At 36.0% G+C, this 16,316-nt stretch overlaps 2 protein-coding genes across 2 annotated transcripts in view; both read right to left on the bottom strand.

The window, feature by feature from the left end:
- Positions 1-378: 378 nt before the first annotated feature.
- Positions 379-13,242, bottom strand: LOC135198451 (proclotting enzyme-like). Its single transcript, XM_064226008.1, has 6 exons — positions 10,975-13,242; positions 7,292-7,469; positions 6,461-6,666; positions 6,024-6,130; positions 4,714-4,839; positions 379-1,420 (listed from the first exon to the last, which is right to left on the bottom strand). The coding sequence occupies exons 1-6, from the start codon at positions 11,519-11,521 to the stop codon at positions 1,238-1,240; spliced, it is 1,347 nt and encodes a 448-aa protein (XP_064082078.1). The 5' UTR covers positions 11,522-13,242; the 3' UTR covers positions 379-1,237.
- A 2,155-nt stretch (positions 13,243-15,397) lies between these two features.
- The window catches only part of LOC135198450 (proton-coupled folate transporter-like), a 10,876-nt gene continuing 9,957 nt past the window's right edge, over positions 15,398-16,316 (bottom strand). The window contains exon 5 of the mRNA XM_064226007.1: positions 15,398-15,867. Coding sequence (XP_064082077.1) covers positions 15,801-15,867 — 67 coding nt within the window. The 3' untranslated portion in view covers positions 15,398-15,800. The remainder of the gene's footprint in view (positions 15,868-16,316) is intronic.

Genomic DNA, 16,316 nt, shown 5'->3' with positions numbered 1-16,316 from the left:
CGAACGATGCTGGTGACCCTAGCGCTTACCTCGCAGCAGTCACCGTGGCTCCCACGTACAATGCCTGGAGCTAGGTCAGGTGACATTTGGCGTGACCACCCACGACTTTTAAACATTTCAAAACTGGAGTGGGTTACGGCGACCTAGTGGGCGGAGCTTAGCGCCCGGACGACCCGTCACCGTACGTCTACGATTTTACTTATGTTTTACGTTACATTTACTGTTTACTGACATAAGCTGTTGCCAACTACCAATTTCCGCTCATGCATGGGCGTGCGTGCGTTGATACGTGAATGTGTGACCTTAGCATTATTGTTTATGTTTTCATCGCTTGTCCACACATACATGTCCGTAACACTGGTACTGAAACAATTTACATATAGCTACTTAGAGTTTATTTATCAGCAACAAACAGACGGCTCAAATTAAAAATGTGGAAAAAATCAAAGCTTAAAAAACTTTCAATACGAGCATTTCAACACCCAATGTACACTTAAAATCAGACTAATCATTCAGTACTGAATCAAGTCTATTACATAAAATCACCTAAACCAAGTTTTAAATTAATGGTTTTGTTACAAATATGTTGTAAAAAGCTTTTCAGCTGTCCTAGATTCTCATTTCTCCACAAGAAAAAATGATCCAACTTGAAAGCAAAATATTACTGCAAAAACTGAACAGTACAGTATTCAGTTCCAGTAAAAAATTAAATTATCAACATTCCAGTATATTCATTACTAAATCTGAAAAAATGAGTATGTAATACATTCTCTGCTGAATCAAAATTATTGCAAAATGGGCCATCAAACCCTAGCTATATTTTTAAAATACATTTTGTAACCAGGCTTAGATTACAATGATCCAAAGCTTAAAGGAAACTTTATATGGTAGTATTGCAATTTGGATATTCCGACCTACAAAACGTAAAATCTCAAAATTAAAAAAAAAAAAAAAATCCCGACAGTACTTACAGGATCACATTTTACAAATTGTGATCTTGGTGAATATGAATACAATTTGGAGGATGTGTTTTAATGGAAACATGGGAATAGAATTCGAATGAAGTGACCTGAATTTTGGATAAAAATTCTGGTTAATTAGACACTTAATGAAAATGATGTTCAGATGTGGAAAACACGAATGAAATGAATACAGTTTGTGGCAAAATTACAATACAGTAATGTGACTCCAGGAATGCAACTTGGAACCACAATGGGACCTCTATATAAACAAATATTTAAGACAATACTGTAACTTCCGTCTTAATGATATTAAGGTATATCCAGAGTAAATACTGGGTAATCCTGGTGTACACACCTGGGTACCCCTCCCTCCCACATCCGTACCCAAAGCTCACCACACCAACTTGTGTCCAACGACCCTCTGCACCATCCGTTACAAGGGGGCCACCAGAATCACCCTGGAATGTACACCAGGAAGAAATTATTATATAAATCATTTCCTTATAAGATATCACATTTTACGGATAAACATAAAAAACGTATTCATTTTGACATAGCATATCGAACCAAAGGTTTTTAAAGAGTAATTTTAAAATGTAATTAGGTAGTCAAATCTGAGGTACTACATACTATATATATAACACGTACAAGGATGTACATTGTTATTTAAATTAAATAACTCAAGTGGGTCAAGGTACACTATACGTACTTGTAAGTATATGAGAGAAAAAAAATAATTTAGTGGGAAAAATATTTAGCTTAATTCTTCTGCCAAATAACTACCATAACTTAAGTTTGTCATGTGCAAATCTAGTGTTCTGGAATGACTAGTGGCATGCAAACAACAAATCTTCCACAAATGTGATTTGCATGCTTACTTAAGGCAACTTGCATTTTTCCTAGATAAACATACCTGAAAGACATATATATATATATGGATAAGTGTGTCCTCAACTTACGGCGCCATCTTACACCGATTTTTCAGCGGTATTAGCATTTTACAACACCATAACTTGATGCAATGTCAAGTTACGGCGCCATAAGCATCGTTGATGGCACTAACATGATACAACAACAAGTTAAGGCACAAAGTTACAGTGCCATAACCGCTGTTAACAGCAAAAAACGGAATTACAGCAGAAATCAACTTACGGATCCCCCACCGTAAGTAGAGGACACTGTATACTGTACCCTTGGCAAGAGCTGGTCTGACAAATACAGGGTTGTTTATGGTTATGATTAGTATGTATTGTTACCAAACACCAGTGAGTTAAATTTAACTTACAGGGTTCGCCGAAGGACTCGTTTTTCATACTGCCAGATTTTTATACATTGCAACTTCCTGAAAATTTTATAACTGGACTACAGTTCTGTATATTTCGAATCTTAAATTTGCCATTCATTCCTATGAGGAGAAAAACTTTTTATAAGGAAACAAATTCCTGATGCGGGAAGTGTTGTCTTAAGATCACCTGGAAATACCAGCTTCCCAGACACTTAACACAGTAAGGATGACCTCCTGTTAAGTCTAGTATATGACCAAATGCCAAAACGTGGTTTCATGCAGCCTCACTAAACAAAATTAAGACTTAAGCTTTCCTGTGTGTGACAGGACAACCTGGCTCGAAATGTAGCAATACCATCTTAGTGAACCACTAATATGATTATAATCTACTGCCTACTCCACATCTAGATGAATCCAAAATTTCATCTCTCATCAAGTGCACCATGACTAACCCTTAACTTGACCAGTTTTGTTTTAACTGTACCCTCACTCTAAAGGGGCCTACTGCATACTTTTCCTCTAACGGGTAAGGTCTGCAATAATTTTCAACCTTCAGTGCTCTGGTAATGTTACTTAAACAGAGTCCCAAACCAGTTTTAGTTTTGAGTTTTCTAACAGATGAATGACTGCAACCCAATGCTACAAATTTTTCCAGCTTTTTCTTGTTGCACACAAGCCACTGTAGATGATCAAGAGAAGGGAGAAGGGTACAGAATCTAAAGAGAATGGAATCTCCTTATCAGTCTTGGAGGCAGTAGACTACTCAAGGCTCTACCTCCACTGCCTGTCATATTCTCTATCAACCTGTGCCACTGACTACAAAGCCAAGACCAAACAGTATTAGCATGCCAAAACCTGACCCTCTAGTTTGTTTTGAAACTATAAAATTGTTAGATGCAAAGCTACTGAGGTCCTAAGTTGCTATTTGGCCAGCCTTTCCACAGTTGATCCTCATACCTGAACAAATGCGTTTTTCTTGAGACGTCCTGGATCCATTGTTTCCTAACAACAGCTATTCCTGCAAAACCCAACATTACCTTACAAGAGCTTTGGCAAGTATTGGAAATTGCTAATTTCTGCTGTTGCAATGTCATCTACTACTTGGCTTTATCATGGTAACGCAAAATACTGCCTAGTTTAAAAATTTCTCTAAAGGATTGGCACTAAGAAGACCTTCCTTTGCTGTGATGGATCTATCATTGGGTCACTACCTACTCCTTATTAAAAGATCTCTTACTTACTCCTTACTAAAAGATCTCTTGAAGAATTCATGTGACAAGTTCTTTCCCTTTAGTAAAAGCTTACTAGCTACAAAGAAAAAAAGTTGTTACCAAAGGTTACATCAAACCTTTCCGTATCCAAATTTAATTTATGTATGTATATGAACACAGTATACATGTGTCTGCTTATGTACAGGTATATCTTTCACAGTTATGTCGAAATAAAAACAACTTTCGTATAAAAATTTTAAATATTTCCCATTCTTATTTACCATTAGAATAAAATGCAGTATGTAATGTTTATTATGCACATAAAGTACACTATGTGTATGCATGTTTCAATGAGAATGAGGAATTTCTATGCTTTTCATTTCAACACTGCACAAACATTCACGAAATGCAAAATTAAAATGCACAATTGAGCTATGATATCCGGTTTCATTTTCCAATAGATCACCGTTTTAATACAGTCAATCTGTAATATTGATAACTGGATGGGTTTCCAATACAAATTAGGTATTCGTATTTTAATAGTTTTCAAATAAATCCCAAAACCTATTTTTGAAAACCAATCACAGCAGACCTACAAACATTGCTATAGTAATCCCTTGGTAGGAAATCTAGTGATATCTTTATAATGCTAACTAATGAACTTTATACATTTCTTTCAAAGGTCGAAACTTCAGTTTGGGAAATAAAATATGTACCTTGGTTGTTTCCCATTATGTAAAAGCAACAAATGATAAAGTTAGCTTAACATATGGGCCATTAAAAAAAAGGTGAAAATTTAACAACTTATAAAAGTTGGACAGCTATGTACAATAAGGCATAGTCTAAAAGAAAATATTTTCTACTACAGTGAAAACACAATATTTAAGACCCTTCATTCGCATATTTTCAGGATTAGAAATATGTTAATCTTACACTACTAACTTTTTCAACATTAAATCCTGTTCAGCGCTCAGTAATTATTAAGAGGTTATGTGTCGTTTATTTTAACTAAACAAATTTCTTCTCTTGGTAAGTTCAGGCACAAGGTGAGCTTTTCTTCAACAAGGGCTAAAACTTTAATTTCATTGGCCTTAACTTTTATACAATTTATCTTTAAAAATCACGACATATTTAGTCTTTCACTGTAACAACTCACTAAATGAAAAACTAAATTTTTGTCTTCATTCTATGCAGCATCTGCCAAAGGAATGAAACATTTAAAGAGGAGGCTTCCTGTAAGAAAACTCAGACTAACCTTACAAGAATCCTTTGCTGTGCCTGTCCCTGCTTCATGGTAAGTGCATAACATCTTTTCAGACACAGGGTTGATACGCTTGTACACCTCTTGACACTTCGATACATTGAGAAATGGCAGATGTACCTACAAAGGAGACAAGTCTATAACAGGAATATTGGTTGCAAGTTGGAAAAAAGGGGTGGATACTTCAATTATGGTCTACACTGGCATTCATTTTGTGCATTCTTACTTATACTCTTTCTGTCAGTCAAGAAGATTAACCCTGGTCTGTCACCAGTAACTGACTTTTCAATCTGTCTAGTTGATTAACATTGGGTCTCATCAGTGTTAGCTGGGTAACTGATCAAAGCTTTCACAAAAACTCTTCCATATTCTGCACAGATATATAATAACTTGCACCACATTTATTCTCAATCTTGAGCCCTCACTCACGTTTGTGTGCTATAGGCTTTTCCACCTTAGTGCGACCTACTGCAAAGCAGAAACATGTATGCTATGCCACTTGTGATCTTTCAGAATAGTTAAGCTGCATTACGTCTGGTCAGTATTTTGTATGGGCAAGTATTCATTCTTGTATACTCTCTGCTCTAAATATTCTGTAAATTGTTTAGGCTTCTATTGAGTTACATACACAAGCATCAATTTGTTATAATAGTAACTGCTGCAGTGTCAGGTCCAATTACTGATAGAGGATTCTACAAAATTTAATAGATTAACAGTAATAATTCTATACAATTTACATTCTCCTGTTGTTGAAAAAAATGCAACAAAGTCAATATTTAACACTAAAATTTTAATATGAAAGCATCATTCCCATAACCACTTCAGCGACTTAACTACTAGTTTACTTAATACAGGGGGCCCACACAAAACAAGGAAATTTTATATTTACATTATGTATTAAATTTTAACACACCATTGCCTGGCTCAGTGCCAAAACTACCAACTTTCTTGAACCCAACAATTGATCTCAACGTAATGGATTTTATCGATTTTATCGTGAGGGGAAGTACTGTTACATCAACTTCAGTTACATAGGAAAGATGCTACAAACATGCAATCCTCAAAAACTCTGTGGATGGAAGTCAACCAGATGGCGAGTGGAAGTTGGCTATACGCACCGTCCTTGTTGTTACACCGCTGCCAACAGAAAGCATTTTGAACACCACATGTAACATTTGCGTTTTCGATCTGTTTTAACAATGTTTCTGTTAACAACAACTGTTTTTTGCCTGCAAAAAATAAGTAAACTGTACTGAATTCCCAGGTTTTTTTGTTGGGCACCCTGTAGTACAGAGTTAACTTACCTGTAACAAAATTGGAGACCTGTCACCCTGCTCTTTAGTTAGTCCCCATCCTGCAACTACACCATGTCTTTTGCTAGTTCCATTAAAAAGTGCTTCATCCCATTCCTCTGTAAGGAAAATTTTATAACACTGAAAGAATGCTTAACAATATAGACAAATTCTTTTCAGTCATGCTTAGTGACCAAAGGCATAAACAAAACCTGGTGCAAACTAGACCCTAGTACTGTGCATGGCCATTTTGGGAGTTAATTCCAATCCATACTCAGAGCTTTATGGGAAAACATTCATAACTTACACTGAAGATTCCTGCTATGTACCACATTTATAATTCCTCTACCAAGAAAACTCAATAAGATTTTATTTTATTTCAATAATAAGTTATTGGGACTATATTTAAATACAGTAAAAAATTCGCACACAAGGAATATGAAACTTACGAACATCGGGCAAGCACACAGGACGAATGCTGTAACTTAGTTGTACAGGCTCATCCATTCGTAAAAGGGCAATATCATTCATGAGATTATTGCGAACAAAATGCTCATGGACAATTATGTGTGAAATTCCTCTCACTACACGACCCTTTTCTTGATTTGTTAAAACATGAGCCCCAAGCCAAGCTTGGATACTACGGGCAGGAAGTCTGCAAAATGAAAGATCAGCTAACATTAACATGCAGCTTGTGGGCAATGATAAATTAAAATGGCATTCTAGTATTAACGGACATCTGAAAGGTAAGAATTCAATCATGGTTTGCTGGCTACAATTTAGCTGAACCTAATAATTCAGGTAGCAGCAAGACAACTTACATTTAATTCATCTAGTATGTACTGACCTTGATTTTGTAATACCCAGACTTAACCGTTCTGCAATTTAAACAATGTCTTGCAAATGCTAACTACAGTACAGGCAGTCCCCAGGTTACGATGGGCTCGGCTTACGACATTGCGAGGTTAAGGCGCTTTTCAATTATATTCATCAAAAATTATTTCCAGAGTTAGACGCATGTTCCAGGGTTACAACACCTACAACGCTGATCTGGGAGAAGAAATATGACACCAAAAATGCAAAATAATCAATATATGAAGTTTTTTTTTTATGAAAAATCCCAAAATAATGCCGTTTACATAGTTTTCAATGCACCCAAAGCATTAAAAGCAAGGTTTTCTTAGGATTTTTTATGATCCGGCTTACGACGATTTTCGGCTTAAGACGCGTCTCAAGAACGGAACCTGGGGACTGCGTATAAAGAACTTCAAAAAACTTACATAGCAGCGCAATGTCCTGCCGTGAGTAAAAAGCGTGTGTTGAGAAGAGAGGCACCACAGAAGGGCTTCCCTGTTGCTATGTGCACCAATGCCACTTGCCATGGCCACTCACCGTAAGTTGCAACTTCACCTCCAAGAATTCGAGCCTGGACAGGATTTATGTTTTTCACACCACAACCTGGGAAGCCATGTGATATCCAAGTATATTATTCCTTCTTAAATTGCTTATCACATACTAAAAGAAATTATGTACAACAGGACAAGGCATGATTCAACTATCTTCACTCAAACACATCAACTGGATGTACTCTTGAATGTTTGAATGAGGTTGCTGTGTGTAGCAAAACTAATAAAATTTTAAAATAACTTTTATTTTTCTTGAGTATACTACAGACCAGATGCTTTTGTGCCCAATATTCTTCAGCACAAGTTGGAAATAGTTGAAACTTCATAATAATGTGGTTAACTGGTGGAAGGCAGGTGAGTAAGGAGCCCTCTGCTCCCAAACTCAACTGCCATAACCCAGCATTTTTCCCTTTGGCATCAGGGTCTACTTGGATTAGTCGTGGGGGGCTTAGATAAAAAGCTCTGGTTTGTATACCTACAAAAATTACTAATTACTTTTGAAGTACATTTACTCGATTTTTCTACTAGAATACAACCCTTACCCTTTCATTTGACTTGCTCTTTAGGTGGGAGGATAGCCTCACCTGACAAGCAGGTTGAATCTCCAAAAGGAAAGAGATATTCCCTCTCATGATAATGAACATGGAACCAATAGTGCCTGCAACCTCCTATACAATCTGGCATACAGCTGTAGTACAACTGATACGGGCCTGAGCCAAAGTAAAAAGTCTCTTTACTCTCACAATAGAGGAGCTACCTAGAATAAAACACAGACTGAATACGTATAAAGAAAAGCACAAGTCAGAAGCAACTAACACCTAAGTCAATCATACACTGTTGGGTAATCATGAGGCTCCTCCCTACCCACCCCCTTGTTCAAAGGAAGAGTGGAGAGGGCCATACCCTACAAACCAAAGCTCTACAATTGGATGCTTGATTGTGAAGTCTTACCTGCATTGTGGACTATCCAGTATGTATTCAAGACTAACTGCCACCCCCCAGAGGTTAGCTGGTGGTAGATCTATATTGCTATTCCGCGGCGGCCTAGACTATGGCAGTTGCGGTTTTTCTAAGCAGTTTTACCTCCTAAACAAGAATTTTAAGTAATATTTATTCGTACAACTACAATTAACCCCCAGGGGCCAGTACTAAACACGGTGAAATACATTGGACGCCCCAATCCCTAGTGGATGTCGACATGTCGTATCCGCGGTTACGTTCCTTGCAGTCCATGCAGAACTATACTTTAGAATTACCTAGCTGGTTGCCTAACCCCCTCAGTGAACCAGAGGAGAATGAGTGGCAAGTAGGGAGAAGTGACGGCAGTCATAGAGGGAGGTGTGAAGATTCAGCAGTAGTATTAATATGACACTCTGTACGATAACTTTTGACTTTTTACTGCAGCTAACAAAACCAGTACAACAAACTGGTCATATTAACACCACCGACATGAAAGTGAACAACAATAGCTTATGTACTTAAAGCCTTTCAATGTTAGCTTTTCTCATTCATAGCCACATTGAAGAAAAACCCTCACCATAAACAAAATCTATATTACATAACATACAACAAAAAATTTTAAGTTTGTTGATGGTGGCTGGCCAAGAATTCAGGAAGACTACCTTGCTACTAGTTTCAATGGCCAATTCCATCTCATACTAGGGAACATCAATTGGTAATTCTACATTACAGTTCCGCACAGACTGCAAGGAACGTAACCACGGATACGACATCCACTAAGGATTGGGGCGTCCAATGTATTTCGCCGTGTTTAGTACTGGCCCCCGGGGGTTAATTACAGTCATCCGAATAAATATTACTTGAAATTCTTGTTCAGGAGGTAAAACTGGATAGAAAACTGCAACTGCCATAGTCTAGGCCGCCACAGAATAGTATTGTAGATCTACCCATCCATTCATAAGAGGCAATGGATGTACTGTAGCCTATTTGCTTTAGGACAAATGAAGGCTTGCATCATTTTTTAAGTAGAGTACGTACACCAATAGTACTTTGTGGGTATTTTGTTCGGTTCTAAGGACACTTGTAACATGTGCACCTTTTTAGTCCATTATGAATTAATTACCAACTGTTTTCAGTCAATACCTGAGCTTACCAATACCTAAGCTTAAGTACCTCAATGTTTTCAGACTTCATCCATTTTTCAAAATTGGCTAAATCAGATAACATTGAAAAGAGAACGAGATACTTTTTACATTATACTGGTCTTGGGCATTAGGTAGAGCAATGCTTGGTAGGAAGGGGATGGCCCACTGATAGGGCGAAACACTTCACTATACTGTACTCTGTTTTTTTTTCATCTGTCCATCCGCCTGTGGTGGTCGCGCATGGCAACACTGCATCCCGGGCTTTAGATAATTACGCTATGTATAAGTTTTAGGTAAATAAAAGGATATCTGGGGGTCCATTTGCAACTGAAAAGTGTTTTAATAATTTACTGTATGCGAATTACACCATTGATATTCGAAATAGGATATTGCTATTATTGTTGAATGTAAGCTTAATGTAGCTATCTAAAGCCCTGGACGCAGTGTTACCATACGCAAACACCACAGGCGGGTGGACAGATGGAAAAAAACAGTTTAGTATTACTATCCAGCGATGCCTTTTTCTTCACAACATTGGCTTTTAGCAGCATTACCATATGCAGCTCTTCTGATTTTTTTTTATGTTATTTTTCATTTAATGGTTAAAATGTGTATTTTCCAATGTAGAATTACTTTCCGTGATGTAAAAAACTACACGTCATTAGCTTAAAGTATTTTTGACTAAGAAAAATAAAGGATTTCAATGAAATTATTTTGTATAAATAAGCACGATATATTTTATAACCTTTTCATAATAAAACAAAGCAAGGTGAAGAATTTTATTCCTCAGTGCCGTGGCCCGTGGTCGGAAAAGCCATGGAGGGTTGCCAGATGTCACTAGAGAGCCACACTAGTAGATGAAATTCCCCAAAACGGTAAGGCCCTCAAACCACTTAAAAGACCTTGCATTCTTGGTTTTCCTACGTTATTTTGCTTACTGAACAAGAATTTAAAGTCATATTTATTCGGACGACTGTAATTAACCCCCAGGGGCCAGTACTAAATACGGCAAAATACATTGGACGCCCCAATCCCTAGTGGATGTCGTATCCGCGGTTACGTTCCTTGCGGTCCGTGCTGAACTATTCTTTAGAATTACCATGCAAGAAACGTAACCGTGAATACGACATCCATAAGGATTGGGGCGTCCAATGTATTTCGCCGTGTTTAGTACTGGCCCCTGGTGGTTAATTGCAGTCGTCCGAATAAATATGACTTTAAATTCTTGTTCAGTAAGTAAAATAACGCAGGAAAATGACCAACTGCCATAGTTTATTTTACCGCGGAATGAGGGGTTAGAATTACCAAAAAGGTAGAAAGTTATGTTAGGATTTAACCACAAGCAGAGTGATCCCAAGACACATTTACATCTAGCCTAACACCGATGCTTGAGACTTTAATCTTAAAGTTTATTATAGAAACCACACACTATAGAACCACGAAAATGCTTACCCATCGCATCGTAATCCGTTTCATTCTTATGTGATCCCGCCGCTGCTGTTTTATTGGTTGGCAACGGCTTCACGGGCTCTGAATCCAGCGAATTGAAAGTTTCATTCTCCGATTCCTTATCCACTGACAAGATAAACCTGGCTAATTCACTAACACGTGCCAAATCTTCCCTGACAAGTTTACGGTCACCGTCACTATTTCCCATCTCAAATACATCGTCCATTATAAAATCACTCCTTTCCAACTTTACATCGAGTCTCGTTTCCGACGGGGGCGAACTTTCTTCGAGAAAGCAAGAAGTGGGATTACTTTCTCCTGGAGGGTCGTGGCATCCTCTGATACTATCTACGGGGTCAGGGAAGTGCATCTGGTCAAGTACTGTCCTTCCTAATGAGCTAAATTTGGCTTTCAGTATTTCGGACGAGCTAAATTTAGCTTTTAATATTTCAGACAGACTTGATGAGGAAGCGTGAACAGAATTATTTGTCCTAACTACAAAAACACTTGCGATAATCGTCATCACCGTAGACCTATTTATCAATATCATGATTAAAATCGGCTTATACAACCTGTCCTAATTAAAACACAGCAAACATACGGAAAACAAGTCTTGGGACAAAAGGGTGAAATATCCTCACTACCAAGGAGCTACGCTGTAACTGAGGTCAAGGACACTGGAGTTCTTCAGGGTTTGCTGCTCTAGAAACAAGGAGTGAAAGTAGCGCTCTCCAGATAGCGTATTTTCGTTATCCTTTTCTTCTTCTTCTTATATTTATTTTACGTCTCATCCACAGGTATTTTAAGGTGCTGCTCAAGGAGCGAGAGCCCGTAGTAGCATAAGGCCAACACAACCTGCGCACTCGTGGTTTACTTATGTTTAATTTTACGGGAAACATGAATATATGAAGCATATCCGTTTTCGTTCTGTGGAGCGTCATATCTGATCTTTCCGAAGATGTTATGACTAATGTCTTACAAAAGCTAACCCGCAGACAGAGAAAGAGGTACACTCCTAAACGAATAAGTAAATTTATTTATAACCAGCGCTGTCATTTGATCGCACAAACTCGGTTACCATTGCTTCAGGTGCGAGTTAGAATCACCGTATTTAAGAGACATGCATTTCATTATTAAACTCTATGTATCATTATTTTTTGGATTTCGTGACCCATCTAGCTTTAATCCTTCACATATTGCTTAAAATGTTGTTCATAGACTTGTATAGCGTACATATATAGTTTAACACACCTAAATTAGCTGTGCAATAACATTTTTACTGTTAACGAGATATGTAATGTCACAAAAATACTCAATCTTCTCTATTGTTTCCCTTGAGAGTGATAATGTGAGTTTAAAACGTTACTTGTATAAGGAATAACTCCATTAACTACCAGTTTTGTCGTCGATTGGCAGAACGGGCGCTGTATCCGTTAATTATTTAAGAGAACGGATCAGACACCTACTGTGATGGGAAAAAAACTCTGTTTCCTCGCGCCGTTCTCCTATGTGAAATACTTCCCAGAAGTTTGTTATATTTTTACTTGGAGAAAACACGGAGACAAAGGCGCTTGGTATCTTCCTTCATCTCATTTGAATTACAAATGTAACTTTCAGGAATAAAAATAGGGCACGGAAGACGTTGCTATTCAACATTTTTCCCCCTCTCTCATCTCTGGTGTTCGTTTCAATGTTTGCCTCCTTTCCTAAGGGAATATTAAATTCTGAATTCCACTCCTACTTGGGGCGAGTTAAAGGGATGGAATCCTAAAATACTTCAGAAAAGAACCACGACTTCAAATGCGTTTGGGGCTGAAATAATAACACCTGAAACATATAGTTTTCCTTTAGGCCTAGCGCTGGTTTTGTTTTTCCGGAATTTTAGCTTCATGCCCAAAACTTACCCACACATTATTATCTATCTATTAAATCATTTTTTTTTTTCGAATAACTGAACTCTCCTTTCTGTATTTCCCATTACCTTCTGTTATTACTTTAAAATGAACACCATATTCTTTGGAAGCTTGAATTTCAAGTCAGTGGCCCCTGTGGTGGGCCTGTTCCATATGATTAGGGTATCTTTTGAATAATAATAATAATAATAATAATAATAATAATAATAATAATAATAATAATAACACCGAAGTTCTTCATAATTGTTTAGATATATTGCCAAAATGTTATTAAGAAAACACTTTTGAAAACTGTTATACACATATGAAACCTACTATAGTAGATTCATATCAACCGTGCATCTGATGTCTAGGCCAGTCCCTGACGACGCTCCTGATTGGCTGTTGATAAGCCAATCACGGGGTTGGAAACTCAGTCTCTCTCGAGGGTTTACATAGGGAGGATGTATGTTCCACCTCTCCTGGGGGATACGTCTTTCAAAATCATCCCTCAGGAGAGGTGGAACGTACATCCTTCCTATGTGAGCTATCTCGAGAGACTGAGAGTTTCCAGCCCTGTGATTGGCTTATCAACAGCCAATCAGGAGTGTCGTCAGGGACTGGCCTAGACATCACACGCACGGGTGATGTGAATTTACTATAGTCACTTATAACAAATATATCTGTAGTTTCGAGAGCCTCTGTGACGTCTGAACATTTCGACTTCCTCACTTTTTACAATTACTTCATGAAACTACAAAACTCACAATGAAAGTCATAAAGTCATCAGAACGTACGTATGCATGCATAGCAATAAACAAAAACATACTTGAATATTACGAAATATAAAAACAGACAAAATTACACAATGAGAGTATGGCTGACTGTCCCGTAAAGTGACAACGGTGGGATTCCCAGTACCCCCAAGACATTGAAAGGTCACTGGGCGATTGTACAGATGTTATGATACAAACCAAGGGAAGAGACTAATGACTATGAGGTCACCTCCCTGCTTTGAAGACACCCAAATGTAAATTGATACAATCCAGCGATTACAAAGTCCCATACAGCAGCTGTAAGTTTGAATATGTGTCTTTCAGTTGCTTGTAAGTTGGTTTTGTGCCTTCCTGTCCCTTTTCGCGGTTCTCTCAGATTCCAGAATTTTTAAGTAAATATACCGATAGGTTTTCCACTGCAACAGGAATGCTTTTAATCGATTTGAAAGCGATTATTAAATCCAATTTGATATACTGACATGACACTCAGTTCAGTCTTAATTACAGATGATTTGTAAGCGTGGTTGATTATATATATATATATATATATATATATATATATATCTATAAGTATTCTATCTACATATATATATATATATATCTATCTATATATAAATATATATTAATATATAGATTATATATATATATATATATATCTATAAGATATAATATATACCTATATATTTTATATAGAATATAATATATATATATTTATATATATCTATATATATATATTATAATATATATATATATACTATATATATATAATATAATATATATCTATATATATATATATAGTATCATAGAATATATCTATATATACCTTATATATATATGTTATATATCTATATTATTAGATATATAGATATTATATCTAGATATATAGATAATATATATATATATAATATATATAGATATAATATTATATCTATATCTCTTAGATTATATATATCTATAATATATAGTCAATATATATATATATATATATATATATATATATATACCTACTATATACTATACATATCTATCTATATATATATCTATCTATATATATATATATATACCATCTTATATATAGACATCATATATATATATATATATATATATATAAAAAATATACACAAAAGAAATAACAAGTAACTTGTACATAACAAAACATCCTTTAATTATGACTACCGGTGTCGGAGTAACTGCCTCCATAATCAGGTCTGACAACAGATACAGAGAAAAAAAGAAATTGAAAAACCACTAAATCACAAACGATCATTGGAATACAGTAATGTTACACCAAAGGTTATATAAAAATACTGGTATTGTACAAGCATAAAAAAACGAAACAAAGTAATATTAAAAGAAACAAATACCTGCATCAGGAAAAAAAAAAAAACACACACACTAAAAATTAAAAACAGCATCTCCGTGAAGATCTCGTTTTACTGGGGGAAGGTTTCAACTTGAAAGTGCAGAGACTTTATACTACTACCAGCTCCATTGGGCCACTCGACCAGAGAAAATGGAAAATGACTCTAAAGCATTGAAGGGGATCATTATTTTCTGCATGATCCCGTATGGCACTGAATGGTGGTTTTGCTAAAAGCCTGTTTGTCCTAACAGATAGGTGTTCAAACCACCGTATACGTGCTTGGCGCTTTGTTTTTTCCACGTAAATCCTTTTATGCTTGTACATTACCAGTTATATATATATATATATATATATATATATATATAAATATATATATATATAATATATATTATATATCCTTTTGTGTAATGATCGTTTGTGATTAAGTGTTTTCTATAATGGAGTCCTTTTCTCATTTGTTCTTGGCTTCTGCAAAAATTCGTATCCTAGCACGCTTAAAGTGTGCGAGTAATTTTTTGTACTATACTTTTTACCAATTTTGTTCTGTTTAATGTTCAATTTTACTTTTTAATGTCCTTCAGCTGTATTCCACTTTGTACTGTACCCTGAAGAAGTGTATATATTAACTACACGAAAGCACTTGGCACATTTGCCTTATAATGTTCCGTTTTGGCTCTTGCGATACTGCAGGAAAGTACTGAGACTTTTCCTCTGACTTTTTCTTCAGCGCATTTTGAAGAAGATCATTTTACAGGAACGAGGAAACTTTCTGAGCATGGTCGTGGTTATAAAGTCCTTTCACTGCTTTTTGAATGGAGAAACTTCCCTGCATAGCCCGTTGTTGGGTCGTCTTGTCAAAATCCAGCTGTGGAAGATGAGCGTCTTAATCAAGAGCGAGATTACGGAGGAAAAGAAAATAGAAATCCTTTTAAAATTGTATATGTATGTAGTATATACATATACTTAACCCAATTTTTTATGTCCAGTGTTATCAAAGTTCTGATGTTAAATGACACTAATTCGTCGAAAACCTCATTTTTAAAATAGCCATACATTTTCTAAAAAGAGAACCAGTTTTTTTTTCACGAGAAAATATATATCTTCAATCATAATAATAATAATAATAATAATAATAATAATAATAATAATAATAATAATAATAATAATAATAATAATAATAATAATAATAATAATAATAAACTGTGGACAGTCTATTAACGCTTAGTAATTTAAAAGAAAATGCAATTCTGAATACTTTGTTAGTCGTATATAGCAAATCATATACTCATTAAGATTGCGTTGTTTTAAAGTAAT

The sequence above is a fragment of the Macrobrachium nipponense genome, chromosome 22 (genome assembly GCF_015104395.2).
Source record: "Macrobrachium nipponense isolate FS-2020 chromosome 22, ASM1510439v2, whole genome shotgun sequence".
NCBI classification, from domain to species: Eukaryota; Metazoa; Arthropoda; class Malacostraca; order Decapoda; family Palaemonidae; genus Macrobrachium; species Macrobrachium nipponense.
The sequence above is the reverse complement of the archived record's forward strand: the minus strand, read 5'-3'. Positions and strand labels throughout refer to the sequence as shown.